Below are 16150 nucleotides of genomic sequence, written 5' to 3'. Positions count from 1 at the left end.
GACACCAGTGACTCTGAGCCATTCCCAGTGACACCAGTGACTGACCCCGGGCCGTTCCCAGTGACACCAGTGACTCTGAGCCATTCCCAGTGACACCAGTGACTGACCCCGGGCCGTTCCCAGTGACACCAGTGACTGACCTCAGGCTGTTCCCAGTGCCACCAGTGACTCTGGGCCATTCCCAGTGGCACCAGTGACTGACCCCAGGCTGTTCCCAGTGGCACCAGTGACTCTGAACCATTCCCAGTGGCACCAGTGACTGACCCCAGGCTGTTCCCAGTGACACCAGTGACTCTGGGTGTTCCCAGTGACACCAGTGACTCTGGGCCGTTCCCAGTGACACCAGTGACCCCACAGAGCTGACACAGCTCTATGGGATGAGGGACCAGCCCTGGCATTTCCAGCTGGGAGGGCGGGAGGCCGGGCAGAGTCACCCTGTGACAAAGGAGGGTGGCACGCGGGGACCTTTTTAGGGACGCCCGTACGGGATGGTTTTTTTTTTTTTCGGCTGCGGAGGGCAGAATTACAAAGATTTAATTCAGCCCCCGCCGCGTGTCCCCCCCTGGGGGCCCCTCCGAGCTGGGACAGGCCTGGGGTGTCCCCAGAGCTGGGGGATGCTGTCCCTTGTCCCCTGCAGCCCGAGCAGGTCTGGTCCCCCCAAAGGGCTGCGATGGCACCGGTGACCCCACCCTGACAGAAGGACGGGGACAGACAGACGGACGCGCCAGAGGAGAGGGTGGAGAGGGGGCTGGAAGGACGGACAGACAGCAGAGGAGGGAAAATGATGGACGGGGGGTGAAGAACCGAGGGGGTGAAGAGCCCCGGCCGGACACGGAGCGAGCGCACCCCAAAAACGCTCGGTGGGCGGGCGGGGGGGGCGCGGGGGGGGCTCGGGCTTTGTGTGGCCGCGGCGGCGGCGGCGGAGGGTGCGGGGGGAGGAGGAGGAGGAGAAAGAAGAAGAGGAGGAGGAGGAGGAGGAGGAGGAGGGACTTGCAGCCCTTTTCTGGCCGCCGCCGCGGCGGAGAGCGGCAGAGCGAGGGCAGAGCCCGGGCGCGCTCCGGCTGCCGGGGCTGTCACCGGCCCCGCTCCCCCCGCACCATGGCCGGGCTCGGGCTCCTGGCACTGTCGCTGTCACTGCCGCTGTCGCTGCTGCTGCGGGCGGTGAGTGCGGGCAGCAGCGCCCGGGGACACCGGGGGATGGAGAGACCCCGAGGCACCGGGCGGGGGAGGGATGGAGGGTCCCGGGGGTGTCACAGGAGGCGTCCGGAGGGTCCCGGGGGTGACACAGGGGGTGTCCGGAGGGTCCCGGGGGTGACACAGGGGGTGTCTGGAGGGTCCCGGGGGTGACACAGGGGGTGTCCGGAGGGTCCCGGGGGTGACACAGGGAGTATCCGGAGGGTCCCGGGGGTGTCACAGGGGGTCCCGGGATGGATGAGGGGCAGGAGGGCTCAGGGGACAGCGCAGGGAGGAGCGGGGGGTCGCTGCCGTGCGGGGCTGGAGGGTCCCGGAGGCACCGGGAGCCCCCCCGGGAGGGAGAGCGGAGTTTTTTGGGGTGCGGAGGGAGGGGGCGCGGGGAGCTGGGTGGGGATGGGGGTCCCGCAGCCCCTCCGGTGCCGCTGCCTCAGTCCGAGGGGAGCGGGGACAGAACCCCCCCCAGAGCCTCCATCACCTGCTTCCCACGCACCCCCCAAAACCTCTCCCAGATTTTCCCGGCTCCAAAGTCCCCAGAGCGAAGGCTGAGACCCTTTTTGCTGCCGTGTGCCCCAGACAAAAACTTCAGGGCACGGGGAGCGGGGGCAGCAGAGCCGGGGGGGGTCCGATCCCGCAGCTGGGGCAGGAACGGGGCTTTTATGGGGGCAGGATTTGAGGGGGGTCCCAGGGGGGTCGTTGGGCAGCCGGACACCCCTCGGGCAGGATATTGAAGGTGGAGCTGGGCAGGGGGTGAGGAGCGGAGCGGGGCTGGGGGGGGTCCTTACCCCGCACCCGCGCGGGATCGGGGTGGCCAAACTCGCCCAGGACCGCTGTAAAAAGCGGGGAGAGGATGGGGGGGACAGCGGGGAGCGGAGCTGGCCCAGCCCCATGGATCTCAACCATTCCGTGATGTCCCCAAATCGCCACTCCCCGGGGCCGGGGTCACCTCGAGGGGGGCTGGTTCTGCCCTCCGGGACTGCACCTGCGGGGCTGGGAGTGGCCCCAGGGAGCAGAGAGCCCAGATGTGCCCCCCCAGATGTGCCCGCAGCCCGGGACCACCCAAAATTCGGGACCCCCGCACCCCGGCCCCCCGCGCTCGCTGCTCGGTCCCGGCAGCTCCAGAACCTCTCAAGGCTCGGCCGGGGCTCCCCGAGCTGCCCAAAATTCGGGAAGCGCCGGGAGCCGGGGCTGGGCCAAGAGAGGCAGAGCTCGCCCGCCAGACTCGGGGAGAGCTCGGATGTCGCTGCCGGGCTCGCCTCCAGCTGGAGCATCCGCGTCCCAAAATCGCCTCCCAAAATCCCATCCCAAAATCCCATCCCAAAATCGCCTCCCCTGCCTTGCGCCGGGCGCTTTGCGGTGCCAGCGCTCCCGAATCCCCAAATCCCGCTCGGAGCGGTTCCATCCTCAGCCAGCAGCGCCTGCTCGGGGCTCCAACCCCCCCGACACGGCTCCCAAAAAACAATTAAGAGCTTCCAGAGGTGTCGCCTGCGCCCTCCGGCCGCGGCCGGGGCCGGGCCAGCTGTCGGGATGTTTTATGGCGTTAATACCCGCGGCTTTGTCACCGGGAGCTGCGCTAATCACGGCCCCATTTCCGCGGCCTAACGCGGACCAGGTGCCCCTTCCCAGCCCCCCGAGGGGAGCTCCGAGCCCCCAGACCCCGAAGGGAAAGCCTGGGAGCGAGGGGGGCCCGCGGCACCTGGAGCGGGGAATTGAGATTTTCCGGCGATTCGGGGAGCGGGGGCGGGGGGAGCTGCAGGGGGTGGCGGTGGCCCCGCGGGGAGGGGACAGGACACGACAGGACACGACAGGATAGGACAGGACAGGACAGGACAGGTGGCCACAGAGTTCGTCCCACGCGGGGCTGGTGGCAGCTGCGAACGACGTGGGAGAGCTGGAAAAGTCTGGGAGAGCTGGAAAAGTTTGGGGGAGCTGGAAAAGTCTGGGACAGAGGGATGCTCTGGGACTGTGGGATGTTCTGAGAGAGCTGGAAACTCTGGGGGAGCTGGAAATTCTGGGGGAGCTGGAAATTCTGGGATTGTGGGATGCTCTGGGAGAGCTGGAAACTCGGATTGAGGGATGCTCTGGGAGAGGTGAAAATTCTGGGAGAGTTGGAAGCTCTGGGGTTGGAGGATGCTCTGGGATTGAGCTGGAAATTCTGGCATTTCAGGATGCTCTGGGATTTTGGGATGCTCTGGGATCTCGGGGTGCTCTGGGATTTCGGGGTGCTCTGGGATTTTGGGATGCTCTGGGATTTTGGGATGCTCTGGGTGCTGCCCTGGCCAGCCCCCTCACTGGTTACATCCAGGAACCCTCAGCTCCCCTCGGGCCCATTCCCAGCCTCTGGAATTGCATCCCCAGGGAGTTGCAGGATGAGCCCCGGCCAGGTTGGCTCCAAAAACCCCAAATGCGCCCCCGAGGAGGGGGGTGTGGCCACTGCCTCACCCCAAACCCCTTCCCAGGAGACATTTGGGGGTGCTGGGAGGATTCCCGATATTCCAATCCCTTCATGTCTGCCTAGAGTGGGAAAAAGAGCCTGGAAAAAGGGTCTGGAATAAGGGCCTGGGAAAAAGGTCTGGAATAAGGGTGTGGAAAAAGGACCTGGGAAAAGGGTCTGGGAAAAGAGCCTGGGAAAAGGGTCTGGGAAAAAGGTCTGGGAAAGGGTTAGGAATAAGGGTCTGGAACAAGGTTCTGGAAAGGGGTCTGGGAAAAGGAACTGGAAAAGGGTCTGGAATAAGGAACTGGAAAAGGGTCTGGGAAAAGAGCCTGGGAAAGGGATCTGGAATAAGGATCTGGGAAAAAGGGTCTGGAAAAGGCTCTGGAAGAAGGGTCTGCCAGGCCGGGCTGGCGGAGCCGCCGTGGGGAGGGGGAGCGGGAGCAGCGCTGGGTAATTGGAGCACTTTGTCATTCAGCTGCCTGCAATTGGCGCTCCATTGTCTCGGCCCCGCCGGATGCGGAGCCCCGAGCGCCGCATCGAGCGCGGGGACGCGGCCAAGGCGCTGACGAGGCCGCCAGATGCTCCCCCAGAGCCTCCCCTCACCCCCCCCCCCAAAAAAAAAATCAGCCGTGGGTGGGTGGTCAAGGGATGGTTCGGGGCTGGGGCTGCGAGAAGAGGGAGCAGGAGGAGGTCTGGGGGGGTTTGGGATGTCCTGGACAGGGTTCCTGCAGCTCACGGGCCTGGCCAGGTGGGGTTTGGGGGTTTTGGGGAGCAGCTCGCCCCTCCCCGGGCTGCCCTGGGGATATTTGTGGCTCCCAGGTGTGGTGACGGGTTAGAACAGACACGGAGGTCACCAAAGCTCCTGGGGCTCCCCCAGTTCCTCATTTCCATCTCATTTCTGGTGCTCGGGGATTTTTGGGGGGGCAGAGGTGACCCCCAGGCTCTCCAGACCCTCCATCGAAGCAGGAATTTCTGCGCTCCTCTCCCACCCCCGGGCTGGGAAGGGCCGAGCCCCCGGGGTGGCTCAGGGCCCTTAGAGGAGGAGGCTGAGGCCGGGGACAAGGACAAGGACAAACAGAGGCCACCTCACCCCAAATCACCCCTGGGGGCTCTCCCGACTCCCCGCAGTGCCGAGCTCACCAGGGCCTTTCCCCACGAGCCAATTTTGCCTGGAAAAATCGCTTTTTCCCTAAAAAAAAAAAAAAAAAAAAATCTGTGTTTCCAACGAGCGGGTTGTCCCCAGAGGTGACAGGAGTGTCACAGCCAGGGTGACAGCAGTGACCTCGTGCTCTGCTCTGCCCCCAGGGACCCGCCGGGGGCTCCAAGGACGATTGTCCCACCGATCTGTTCACGGCCAGCGGGGAGTGCTGCCGGGCCTGCAACGTGGGCGAGGGCGTGGTGCAGCCCTGCGGCGTCAACCAGACGGTGTGTGAGCCCTGCCTGGACAGTGAGTACCCCCAAAACCCCCAGGGGACAGCGGGGACAGCGGCTGGAGAGGCCCCAAACATCCCCTCGTTCCCTCCACATCGTTCCTGGGTCACCCCTCTGCTGAGTCAGGAGGGCTTTGGGTCAGGGTTTAGGGAGAAGATGAATTAAAATGGGAGATTCTCCCCCCGAAATGGGAGTTTGGGGCGTGGGGAAGGGGCTCCTCCCTGAGAAGGGTTTTGGGGTGTGGAGGGAAGGAAACCTGCAAACATCACAGCAAACCCTTGGTGGGATGGGGAGAGGATCTGGGGCACTGGATCCCCCTGGATCCCCCCTGGATGCCCCTCCCAGCCCAAAGCTGGGTCTGGCAGCGCTCTCAGGCTCAGGGTGGGATTTGGGATGGTCCCACGCACAGGGGGATGGATGATCCTTGGGATTGGGATATTCCCGGATTCCCTAAGCCCCAGAGTCCCTCCGAAGATCCGCCCTGACAATCCCTGGGCTGGGATCTGCTGATCCCGGGCTCATTCCCAGCCCCGTCCCCTCTCTCTCTCTCTCTCTCCACCTGCGGGCCCGACATTTATCCCCAAAAAATCCACCCTGACTGACCTCAGACCCACCCTCCTCGGCCACGCCTCCCATTTATTTCATTTTTATTTTAAACCATGCAAAGGTTTAAAATCCCAGCAAAGCTGAGGAGGGAGAGAAGGGAGGGAGGGGAGGGAGAGAAGGAGCGGAGTCTCCAGGCGCGATTCCCGTGCCCGGAGCTCCAGAAACGTGGGAGGGCGATGCTGGGGAGGAACCGGGCCAGGATCGCGGTCAGACAATGCCGGGGGCGGCGGGACCGCCCTGGCCCTGCCAGGAGCTCCCCGCGGGCAGAGGGAGCGGGGCCAGCCCGGGATCAGCCCGGGATCACCGGGACCAGCCCGGGATCAGCGGGGCCAGCCCGGGATCAGCCCGGGATCACCGGGACCAGCCCGGGATCACCGGGACCAGCCCAGCCCCGGTGCTCCGAGGAGGCGATGGGAGAGGAGGAAGGGCCAGAGCGGGGCTGGGAGGGAGAGCAGAGGAGGAAGAGGAGGCTGGAGGAGCCGAGCAGGGACGGAGCAGAGCCAGGGCAGGGCTAAAAATACCTCAGGAATCGATGGATGGGGCTGCTTCCCTGTGCCCAGTGAGGGCTGGATCCCAGTCAGGAATGGATCCCAGTTTGGGGCTGGATCCCACCAAAATCTGGCTCTCACCACCCTCAGCTCTTCCCTGAGATAGATTTTGGGGTGTGGAGGGGAGGAAACCTGCAAACATTGCAGCCATCCCTTACTGGGATGGGGAGAGGATCTGGATCCCCCTGGATCCCCCCTGGACCCCCCGGGCCGGGCAGGCAGAGGCAGCCCCGCCCTGGCACAGCCTCCAACCTGCACCCCAGGAATGCGGGCACGGCCCAGGGCCGGATCCCCACCTGCACCCCGGGCACTCCCCTGGCCGCGTTCCCGACCCGCCCGAGGAATTCTTTTGGAAAAAAAAAAAAAATAGAAAAAAAAAAAAAAAATCTGCTGCAACCAAAGCCAAAGCCCTGGAGGGCTCAGAGACCATCCTAAAAGGGGAGGGGGTTGTTCTAATTTCCTCTTTTTTCCCCCCATTCCAGCCCCCCCAGTGCCCGATTGCCGCCTCATGATTTATTTATCCCTCGCTGCCGGGGGAGAGGGGGGGGCCGCGCTTGAATCTGGGCTGTAATTGCTCAGCTCAGATACCTTCGGCTGCCGCTGCAAATGTGCCCACTCAGCCGAAAGCCTTTCCTGGCCACTTCCCCGCTCTAATGGGGCCCATCAATAATTCAGGATAATGCGAGGGATGAGCCCAGGTTAATGGGAGCCGCCTGTGCCGCCCCGGGGCTGCTCGCCCGGCTGGGGCTGGCTGGGCCACCACGGGGCTGGCAGCACCAGGGACAGCGGGCCCAGGGACTGCCACATCCCTGGCAGTGGCCCAGGATGGGTTTTGGGGTAGTGGGAGGTGTCCCTGTGGGGTTTAAGGTCCCTCCTGACTCAACCCATGCCAGGATTTTGGTGATTCCACATCCCCCGGTGTCCTCTGCAGATCCAGGGAAAAGCTCAGGGTGGGGGACAGGGGACACCCAGGCACGGGGTGAGGGGAGGGGGCGAGGATGGGAAAAATCCGCTGGGATCCGAGGCTGGGATGGAGCTCCGGGCTCTCCATCCCCCTCTGGAGCTGCCCAAAACCCCTCTGTGCCAGGCTCGGTGTGCCCAGGGAAGCTGCGGGGAGCGGGAATCGCCATTCCCGGCTCCATCCCTGGCACGGATGCAGGTGTAGGATCCTTCTGGAATTTCCCTGGGATGGGGCAGGGTGGGAGCAGCAGCTGCGCCCTCCAGGACGGTTCTGACCCCTTCTTCCGGGGCTAAAAATATCCCCGAAACTCCTCCGGGAGCGGGCAGAGCCGGGAGCGGGGATTGATTTCCCTGCAGGATGAAACCGGAGCGCCGGGAGCCGCGGGGTCAGGCAGAGTCAGCGATTCAGCGCTGTCACCTCCTGTCCCCATCACACCCCGAGCCGGGGACACGCGACAGGGGAGGGGGCGAGGGGCCCTGGGGACCCCCGGGCAGGATGTGGAGGAGAAAGGGATGGGGTGCGAGGAGAGTCCAGGGGTCGGGAATGGGAATAAAAAAAAAAGGAATTAGCGCTGGGATGGGCGCGGGGAGCTGGGAATTGCGGCGGGAAGGAATGGGATGAGGAGGTGGGAATGGAGGAGATGTTAATGGGAATCTGGGCCTGGAGGGGTGATGGGAACTGGGAGTTACTGGGAAATGGGGAAGGCGTGAATGGGCTGGGAGATACCGGAGCTGGGAATTGCTGGGGAATGGGGAAAGCGTTAATGGGAATTGGGGTTTTTGGTGGATGCTCGGAGCTGGGAATTGCGGAGGGAATGGGGAAGGGAGCCTGAAATGTCCCTGGAGCTGAGAATTCCTGTGGGAATGGGGAAGGCGATACTGGGGAGCAGAGCCTGGAAGGTGCTCGGGACTGGGAATTCCTGCGGGAATGGTGCAGGTGTTAATGGGAAGGGGAGCCTGAAATGTGCTCAGAGCTGGGAATTGTGGGAATGGTGCAGGTGTTAATGGGGAGCTTCAAATGTGCTCGGAATTGTTGTGGGAATGGTGCAGGTGTTAATGGGAAGAGGAGCCTGAAATGTGCTCGGAGCTGGGAATTTCTGTGGGAACAGGGAAGATGTTTAATGGGAACCTCACTCGGAGGGGCCCGAAGGGAGGGAGCTCCTCTCCCTCCAACCCCAGAGCTCAACACTGCGAGCAGAAACAACAATTCCACCGCAGCCACTCCCACCCTGTGTCACCCTGTGCCACCCTGTGCCACCCTGCCCCACTCTGCACTCTGTCACTGGGGTCCCAGCGATGTCACCTGAGTGGCCGCAGGGCTCCTGGCGATGTCACCGAGCTCTCCCCGCGATGTCCCCAAGGCTGTGACCTCCCCGTGATCGGGGTACCCCGGGGTCCCTGCCAGGTGAGGCGGGCACAGCCCCCGCTCCAGGTGCGGCCCCTCCCACCCCTCTGGATTCTGCGTAGCCGTGGGAAGGGCTTTTAACCCTTTAAGTGCGGCGGAAATAAGATGCTCAGCTCCATGGTCGTCTGTCATGATAGAAAGAGCCAAGTTTATTCACAAACACACTCGGTTTTACAGCAAGAGTAGAGAAAAGGTGATTGGGAGACACCCCATTGCCAGGGCCTGGGCACACACCACAACAGGCGTTTGATTTTGTTATTAATTCCTTTTAATTTTGACCAAATCATCACCCTGGCAGAAATTCTCCCTGGCTTTGCGCTGGACCGGCCGGGAACAGAGCTGAAAAACTCCAACCAGGAATATTTCTCAGGCTGTAATTTTCTTACATTCTCCACGCGTCTCCCACATTCTGCGCCACTCTGTGTCCCCACAGGCGTCACCTTTTCGGACACGGTGAGCGCCACGGAGCCGTGCCGGCCGTGCACGCAGTGCGGGGGGCTGCAGAGCATGTCAGCGCCCTGCGTGGAGTCGGACGACGCCGTTTGCGTGTGCGCCTACGGATATTTCCAGGATGAATCCAGCGGGAGCTGCCGCGAGTGCCGCGTGTGCGAGGTCGGCTTCGGGCTCATGTTCTCCTGCAAGGACTCGCAGGACACGGTGTGCGAGGAGTGTCCCGAGGGCACCTTCTCCAGCGAGGCCAACTTCGTGGATCCGTGCCTGCCCTGCACCACGTGCGAGGACAACGAGGTGCTGGTCCGGGAGTGCACGGCAGTGGCGGATGCGGAGTGTCGGGGTAAGAGCCGCGCTCGCGGGGCTGTGGCGTTGTCGCTGCTCTGTGTGGCATTGTCACTGCTCCGTCATTGTCGCTGCTCTGTGTGGCATTGTCACTGCTCCGTCATTGTCACTGCTCTGTGTGGCATTGTCACTGCTCTGTGTGGCATTGTCACGGCTCTGCCGTGTCATTGTCACTGCTCTGTCTGGCATTGTCACTGCTCCGTCATTGTCACTGCTCTGTGTGGCATTGTCACTGCTCTGTGTGGCATTGTCACTGCTCTGGCATTGTCGCTGCTCTGTCTGGCATTGTCACTGCTCTGGTGTGTGTGGCATTGTCACAGCTCTGCCGTGTCACTGTCACAGCTCTGGTGTGTGTGGCATTGTCACTGCTCTGTTTTGTCACTGTCACTGCTCTAGTGTGTGTGGCACTGTCACAGCTCTGCCGTGTCACTGTCACAGCTCTGGTGTGTGTGGCACTGTCACTGCTCTGCCGTGTCACTGTCACAGCTCTGCCGTGTCATTGTCACGGCTCTGCTGCCACCGCTGGGGAGTTCCCGGTGCAGCTGCCCGAGCTCCCTTTGGATTTCGGGCGTGGGGCTGGGATGGGCAAGAGAAAAGAGCTGGGGGTCACTCACAGTCACCACCAGTGTCCTGAACACGGCTCCGGCCCTTTGGGAAAGGGGAAAAGTGAGAAATGGGGGCAGAGGCACAGCCAGAGCTCCCAGGGGAGCCAGGGCTGCTCCAGCCCCTGGGGAAAGGGAGAAAAGGGAGAAAAAGAAGAAATGGGGGCAGAGGCACAGCCAGAGCGGCGCTGAGCTCCTGCGGCTGCTCCTTGGCACAGCCAGCGGCGGTTCCGGGGCGGCAGCGCCGTCGTTCCCTGCCCTACAAGAAAAGCGCTTTTTGTGGCGGCCGCCGCCGGGCCGGGCTCGGGGCAGCTCCCGCCGAGGGGTCGAGTAAATGGAGCCACAAGTCAAGGACACAGGGCCGGCTTTGTCTGCAGAGGGCTCGGGAGCGGCTCCCAAAGGGCAGCGGGGCTGGGACACGGCAGGGAAGGACAGGCCACCAACCCCCTGTGTCACCAACCCCCTGTGTCACCAATCTCTGTGTCACCAACGCCCCCGTCACCAAACCTTCCATGTCACCAACCCCCCCAGTGACAGCGCTGTGGCCCCGGGGCTGGCGGGGCTCAATTCCAGCCTGGCACAATTCCATCCTCTCACAATTCCATCCTCTCACAATTCCATCCTCTCACAATTCCAGCCTGGCACAGATCCTGGGGCGGTGGCAGGGTCAGGTCCCGGCTCCTGCCATGATTCCTGCTCCATCCTCACTCCGGGATGGGCTGGGGGATGTGACCCGGCCTTGGCGGTGGCACCGGGCAAAGCCCCGGGGAGGGCACAGGGAATTCGGGATGGGAACAATGGGATGAAATCAATGGGATCAGTGGGGCGGGATCAGCGGGATGGGATCCACGGAATGGGGCAGCCACGCGTTCCTTTGGGGCAAGACCAGACGGATCCGGGATCGCTCCCGGGACACGCCCGGGTGTGGCAGGGACGGGGTCACTCCTGGACGGAGCCCCTTGGGGCCGGGAAAGGGACAAATCCAGGCCCTGGAACTGCGGGAGCGGCTCCGTGGGGGCTGTGGGGCACCCGGGAAGCCTCAGCCCCGTCCTGGGGGGGATTTGGGGTGTGTGGGGGGGAAGCTGGGGGGGCTTCCCTGGATTTGGGAGCAGCAGCGGGAGCAAGGACGGAGCTGACAAAGCCACGGCCACCTCCAGCCACCCCCCAGCCAGGGGACAGAGGGGACAGCTCTGGCTTGTCCCCGAGCCTGGGGACAAGGGGGGACAGTTCTGTCACCTCCCCAATCCGCGCAGCCTTGGGAAGAGATCCCTGCAGGAATTCCCGATCCCGATTTTCCTGGCAGGTCTCCACCCTCGCTGGACAACCCAGACCCCGTCCCTGGGGGGCTCTGAGAGCCCCGAGCCGCCCACCAGGGAGCCGCTGAGCACCGAGGGCGTGGCCAGCACGGCGGCAGAGGTGGCCACCACCGTCATGGGCAGCTCGCAGCCCGTGGTGACCCACGGGACCAGTGACAACCTCATCCCCGTCTACTGCTCCATCCTGGCTGCTGTGGTGGTGGGGCTGGTGGCCTACATCGCCTTCAAGAGGTACGGGGACAGGGACGGGGACAGGGACAGGGGTTTGGGGAGCAGGGAACAGTGGGATTCCCACTCTGGGTGTCCCACGGCCACAAGTGCCACCACCCAGGGGACCAGACTGGGGTGAGGAGGGAGGTGGCAGCAGGGTGGGGGGACCCACTGCACCTCTGTCCCTGTCCCTTATCCCTGTCCCTGTTCCCAGTCCCCTGTCCCTGCCTGTCCTGGCACCAGGACAGAACCCAGGGATGGGGACAAAACCCCGGGACTGGGACAAAGCCCAGGGAAGGGGACAGAACCCAGGGAAGGGGACAAAACTCAGGGACTGGGACAGAACCCGGGACTGGGACAAAGCCCAGGGAAGGGGACAAACCCCAGGGAAGGGGACAAAGCCCTGCCAGCCTTGGGGACGTCCCCTCCGTGCCCTGTCCCCGCAGGTGGAACAGCTGCAAGCAGAACAAGCAGGGAGCCAACAACCGCCCGGTGAACCAGACCCCGTCCCCCGAGGGGGAGAAGCTGCACAGCGACAGCGGCATCTCCGTGGACAGCCAGAGCCTGCACGACCAGCAACCCCCCGGGCCCGGCACCCAGGGGCCAGGTGGGCACCCAATGGGGCACCCTGGGGTGGGCAGGGACAGCCCGGGGTGGGCAGGGATGTCCTGGGATGGACAAACAGGATGGACAGGGACATTCTGGGGTGGGCAGGAAGACCCGGGGATGGACAGGGATGTTCTGGGATGGACAGGAACACCCTGGGATGGACAGGGACACCTTGGGGACAGGCAGGGAGGATGGACAGGGACACTCTGGGATGGACAGGGACACTCTGGGATGGACAGGGACACCTTGGGGACAAGCAGGGACACCCCAGGACAGGCAGGGAGAGACGGGCACACCCCCCAGGACAGATCTGACCCCATTTCCCCTCTGCCAGCCCCCAAAGCCGACGGGAACCCGTACACGGCCCTGCCGGCCAGCAAACAGGACGAGGTGGAGAAGCTGCTGGGCAGCTCTGCCGAGGACACGTGGCGGCAGCTGGCGGGCGAGCTGGGCTACAAGGAGGAGCTCATTGACTCCTTCACCCGTGAGGAGTCCCCGGCGCGGGCCCTGCTGGCCCATTGGGGCCGCCGCGAGTCGGCCACGCTGGAGGCGCTGCTGGCCGCCCTGCGCCGCGTCCAGCGCGGGGACATCGCCGACAGCCTGGCCAGCGAGTCCACGGCCACCTCCCCCGTCTGAAGGGTGGCCCAGGGGGGGTCCCCCCGCCCCCTCTGGGCTCTGCCCTGCCCGGAGCTGGGGGGGAATGGGGGGAGGCAGAGGGGTCCCCCCCGCTTCTCTCGGTTCTGGTATCGCCCCCTCCCAGCGCCGACCCCGCCCGGCAGCCCCTGAAGGGGTTTTGGGGTGGGGGGAGGGGGAGGGGGGGGTCAGACCCAGCCTCGATCCCAAATGTCGGCGGGATGGATGGACAGATGGACAGATGGACACGGCAGTGACCGCCGTGCTCTCAGCCCTCTCCTCTCCCCCCCGCTTCCAGCCCCTCCTCCCTGGGGCTCCTCTTCCTCCTGCCCTCCCCCCTCCAACACCCCCAAATCCAGCGGATTTCCCCCCAAAACCAGGCGGAGGGCGGGGCTGGAGAGCCCTGGAGCTGCTGGCCTGGAATTTGGGGGGCTCTGAGGGGGCTGGGGGAGAGGACTCGGCTTCCTACACTGTGAAATTTGGGGGGTGCAGAGATTTCGGCACCGGCACCACCCCAGACACGGAGGAGCAGATTGTTGGGGTGCCACCATCCCCCTCCAAGCGGGGGACACCGAGGGGACACCGAGGGGACGCTGACGGTGGAAAGCGCTGACCAAGTGCCTGCCCCATCGGGGACACCCCCAAGGGCTCCGCTCCTCCTCCCCGCCCTGTCCCCGCCACAATTGCACTGTCCCCGCTGTCCCCACCCCCGCTTCCAAGGGCTCCTCCTGTGCCAGCACTGTGAAGGGTGGCTCGGGAATGTCCCCGCGGGTTCCTTTGTCCCCCTTGGGTCATTGGGGACATCAGAGCTCCCTCCCCCGCCAGGGCATTTTTGGGGCGTTTCGGACCCAGCTGGGTGAGCTGGGGAGCGTCCCCTGAGGGGCCACCGGGGTGGGGAATGTCACTCGAGAGGCCACCAGGCTCCTGGTGATGTCCCCGAGCTGTCACAGCCTGGGGAGTGTCCCCTGAGCTGTCTCCAAGGTCCCAGGGATGTCCCCTGAGTGGCCACAGGGCTCCTGGCGATGTCCCCAAGGCTGTGACCACCCCCTTGCCCTGGGCACCCCGGGGTCCCTGCCAGGTGAGGCGGGCACAGCCCCCGCTCCAGGTGTGGCCCCTCCCACCCCTCTGGATTCATCCCGAAATTCCCTCCCGAAGGCAGACCGGGATTTGTAAATAGGAATTGTGGTGTTCGACCCTTTCACTGCTCGATGTTTGTACGTGTGACCCCCCCCCCCCCCCTTGGGGACAGCCCTGTCCCCTCCCCGCTTCCAGGTGGGAATTCCCATCCCGATCCTTTGATCCCGACTCATTTCTGGCCTTAAAGACTCGGCGGGGAGGCAGAGAAACGCTCCCCCCTCCCCAAAATCCGCTCTGGATGCAGCAGGGTTTGGATGTTCCCGGAGCCTCCCAGGGACTGGAGCAGCATCCACGGGATTCCAGCGCCCAGATCCTCCAAAATCTTCTGGAAATTTCCCTCCCTGCCGTGCTCTGGATGATGGAAAACTCCAGGCTGGGATTTGGATGATTCCTGGACTGGAAGAACAAAGATCCCTTGGGAAGGGCCAGCCCTGGCTGGGAACTCTTGGGCCTGGAAAATCCCAAATCCGAGACCCAAACTTCTCCAACGTTGCTCCAATCCAAGGAAAATTGTCCCAAATTTACGATCCCCACTCGCAGAGGGTTGGAAACTTCCAGCTCCTGCCAGCCCGAGCCACACTGGGATGGATTTGGGATGAATTCGGGATGGATTTGGGATGAATTTGGAATTAATTCAGGATGGATTTGGGATAAATTTGGGACCGATTCCATCACAGGCCATCTTCAGGCTGTTCCCATTGCTCTGGAATTTTTTGGAAAAGCGGCTCCAGGACAAAGTGAGGGTACCTGGAATGAAGTGCCCGGGTCCAAACCGAACTTTCCGGCCGAGCCTCTCCCGCTGGGAATTCTTTTCCTCAGGACAACGCAGCTCTCAGGTTCTCACGCCGTGGGAAAGGGATTTCAGCACCTGGAATTCCTGAAAATCCGATTTTCAGGCCCGAGGGAACTGGGACAAACTCAGCATCCAAAGAGGAGCCGGGGGCTGCCTCAATTTCCCCACCGGCTGCGGGGGAAAAAAAATGGGAATAAAATTCCAAAAAAAAAAAAAAAAAAAAAAACACCCAAAAAACCCACCAAAAAAAAAAAAAAAAAATTCCTCCCAAACCCAGGGGGGAAATCCAAGCCAAAGTCAGAGCTCGTCCCGTGTACAAACCCCGCGTGTTCCCCCACTCCCCCCTCTGTAATTCCAGGGTCGATTTCTTAGGAAGTAGAAGGATTTGGGGGGGTTTGGGGGCAGCATGAGCCGGGGGGGCTGCACGGGGGGGTGGAATTTGTCCGTGTGTATCCTTGGGATGCCAATAAAGCATCGTTGTCGCTGTCCCCGCTCGCTTCATCCCCCTCACCCCAAAAAAACCCCAAAACCCTGGGAATCCAGGATGGGAAAAATCCCCCCATGCCTTCCTGATGGGATTTCCCACTTTTTTTTATTCCTTATCCTGTTACTGTTTCCATTTCCATTCCCTGTATCCCATTCACATTCTTGTTCCCATTCCCTGTCCATCCCCATTCCCCATATCCCATTATCCCATTCCCTGTCCATCCCCATTCCCCATATCACATTATCCCATTCCCTGACCATTCCCATTCCCCATATCCCATTATCCCATTCCCTGTCCATTCCCATTATCCCATTCCTGTCCCCATTCCCATTCCCACTCTAGTCCCATTTTCCGACTCTATTTCCCATTCCCATTCCCTATATCCCATTATCACAATCCATTTCCCATTTCCCATTCCCATTCCCTCTCCCAGTTCCCCCACACGAACCGGGGCCAATCATTGCAATCAATTTTTTAATTGGATTCCTCCCGATCCCCTCGGGAGCGGGGCTGGGAAAGGAGCCCGGAGCTGGGGACAAGGAGCATCCTCTGATCCCAAATCCCACCCTGAATTCCCAGAGCAGGAAAAGCAGGAAACTCCTTGTGTGGGATCGGGGACAGCAGCCGGATCCACAGGAGCACGGAGAGAGGGGGAAAAAAAAGGGGAGAAATCAGGAATGAGACCCGGAAAGGAGCCTGATGGGCTGGGGGAAATCCCTGGAAAAACTCCTTCCCTTTTTATGGGAGTCTGGAGAGGCCCAGAGCAGCTTAATCCCAACATCTGCTGCCTGGGGAGCGACAGGGACAGATCCCGGCTGGATCCACCGGGAAAAATCCCAAAAATCCCCAAAATCCCCTCCCCAGCGCCAGGCCCTGGGAAAACACAGCAATCACTGGGGGGGGGGGGGAAATGGGGAAAAAATTCCAAATTAAACTCCAGAGAGGCGCTTCTCACTCCCCTTGGAGCGGGACAGAGCTGGGAAAGGAAATTTG

At 62.7% G+C, this 16150-nt stretch overlaps 1 protein-coding gene across 1 annotated transcript; it reads left to right on the top strand.

Annotated features, from left to right (window-relative positions):
* The first annotated feature begins 1098 nt into the window (after positions 1 to 1098).
* Positions 1099 to 12743, top strand: NGFR (nerve growth factor receptor). The gene is made up of 6 exons (XM_014889391.2): positions 1099 to 1161; positions 4931 to 5072; positions 9009 to 9368; positions 11276 to 11519; positions 11945 to 12105; positions 12442 to 12743. The coding sequence occupies exons 1-6, from the start codon at positions 1099 to 1101 to the stop codon at positions 12741 to 12743; spliced, it is 1272 nt and encodes a 423-aa protein (XP_014744877.2).
* The last annotated feature ends 3407 nt before the right edge of the window (positions 12744 to 16150 follow it).

Source organism: Sturnus vulgaris, chromosome 27, assembly GCF_052056855.1.
Source record: "Sturnus vulgaris isolate bStuVul1 chromosome 27, bStuVul1.hap1, whole genome shotgun sequence".
NCBI lineage: Eukaryota > Metazoa > Chordata > Aves > Passeriformes > Sturnidae > Sturnus > Sturnus vulgaris.
Note: the sequence above shows the minus strand (reverse complement) of the source record. Positions and strands in the feature narration are given on the sequence as shown.

What these genes read in the sequence shown, in the direction of transcription:
- NGFR (XM_014889391.2), top strand. Translation starts at nt 1,099, where the DNA reads ATGGCCGGGCTCGGGCTCCTGGCACTGTCGCTGTCACTGCCGCTGTCG. An exon ending in GTGTGAGCCCTGCCTGGACA is followed by an intron (nt 5,073 to 9,008) that starts GTGAGTACCCCC and finishes GTGTCCCCACAG; the next exon opens with GCGTCACCTTTTCGGACACG. An exon ending in GCCTACATCGCCTTCAAGAG is followed by an intron (nt 11,520 to 11,944) that starts GTACGGGGACAG and finishes CTGTCCCCGCAG; the next exon opens with GTGGAACAGCTGCAAGCAGA.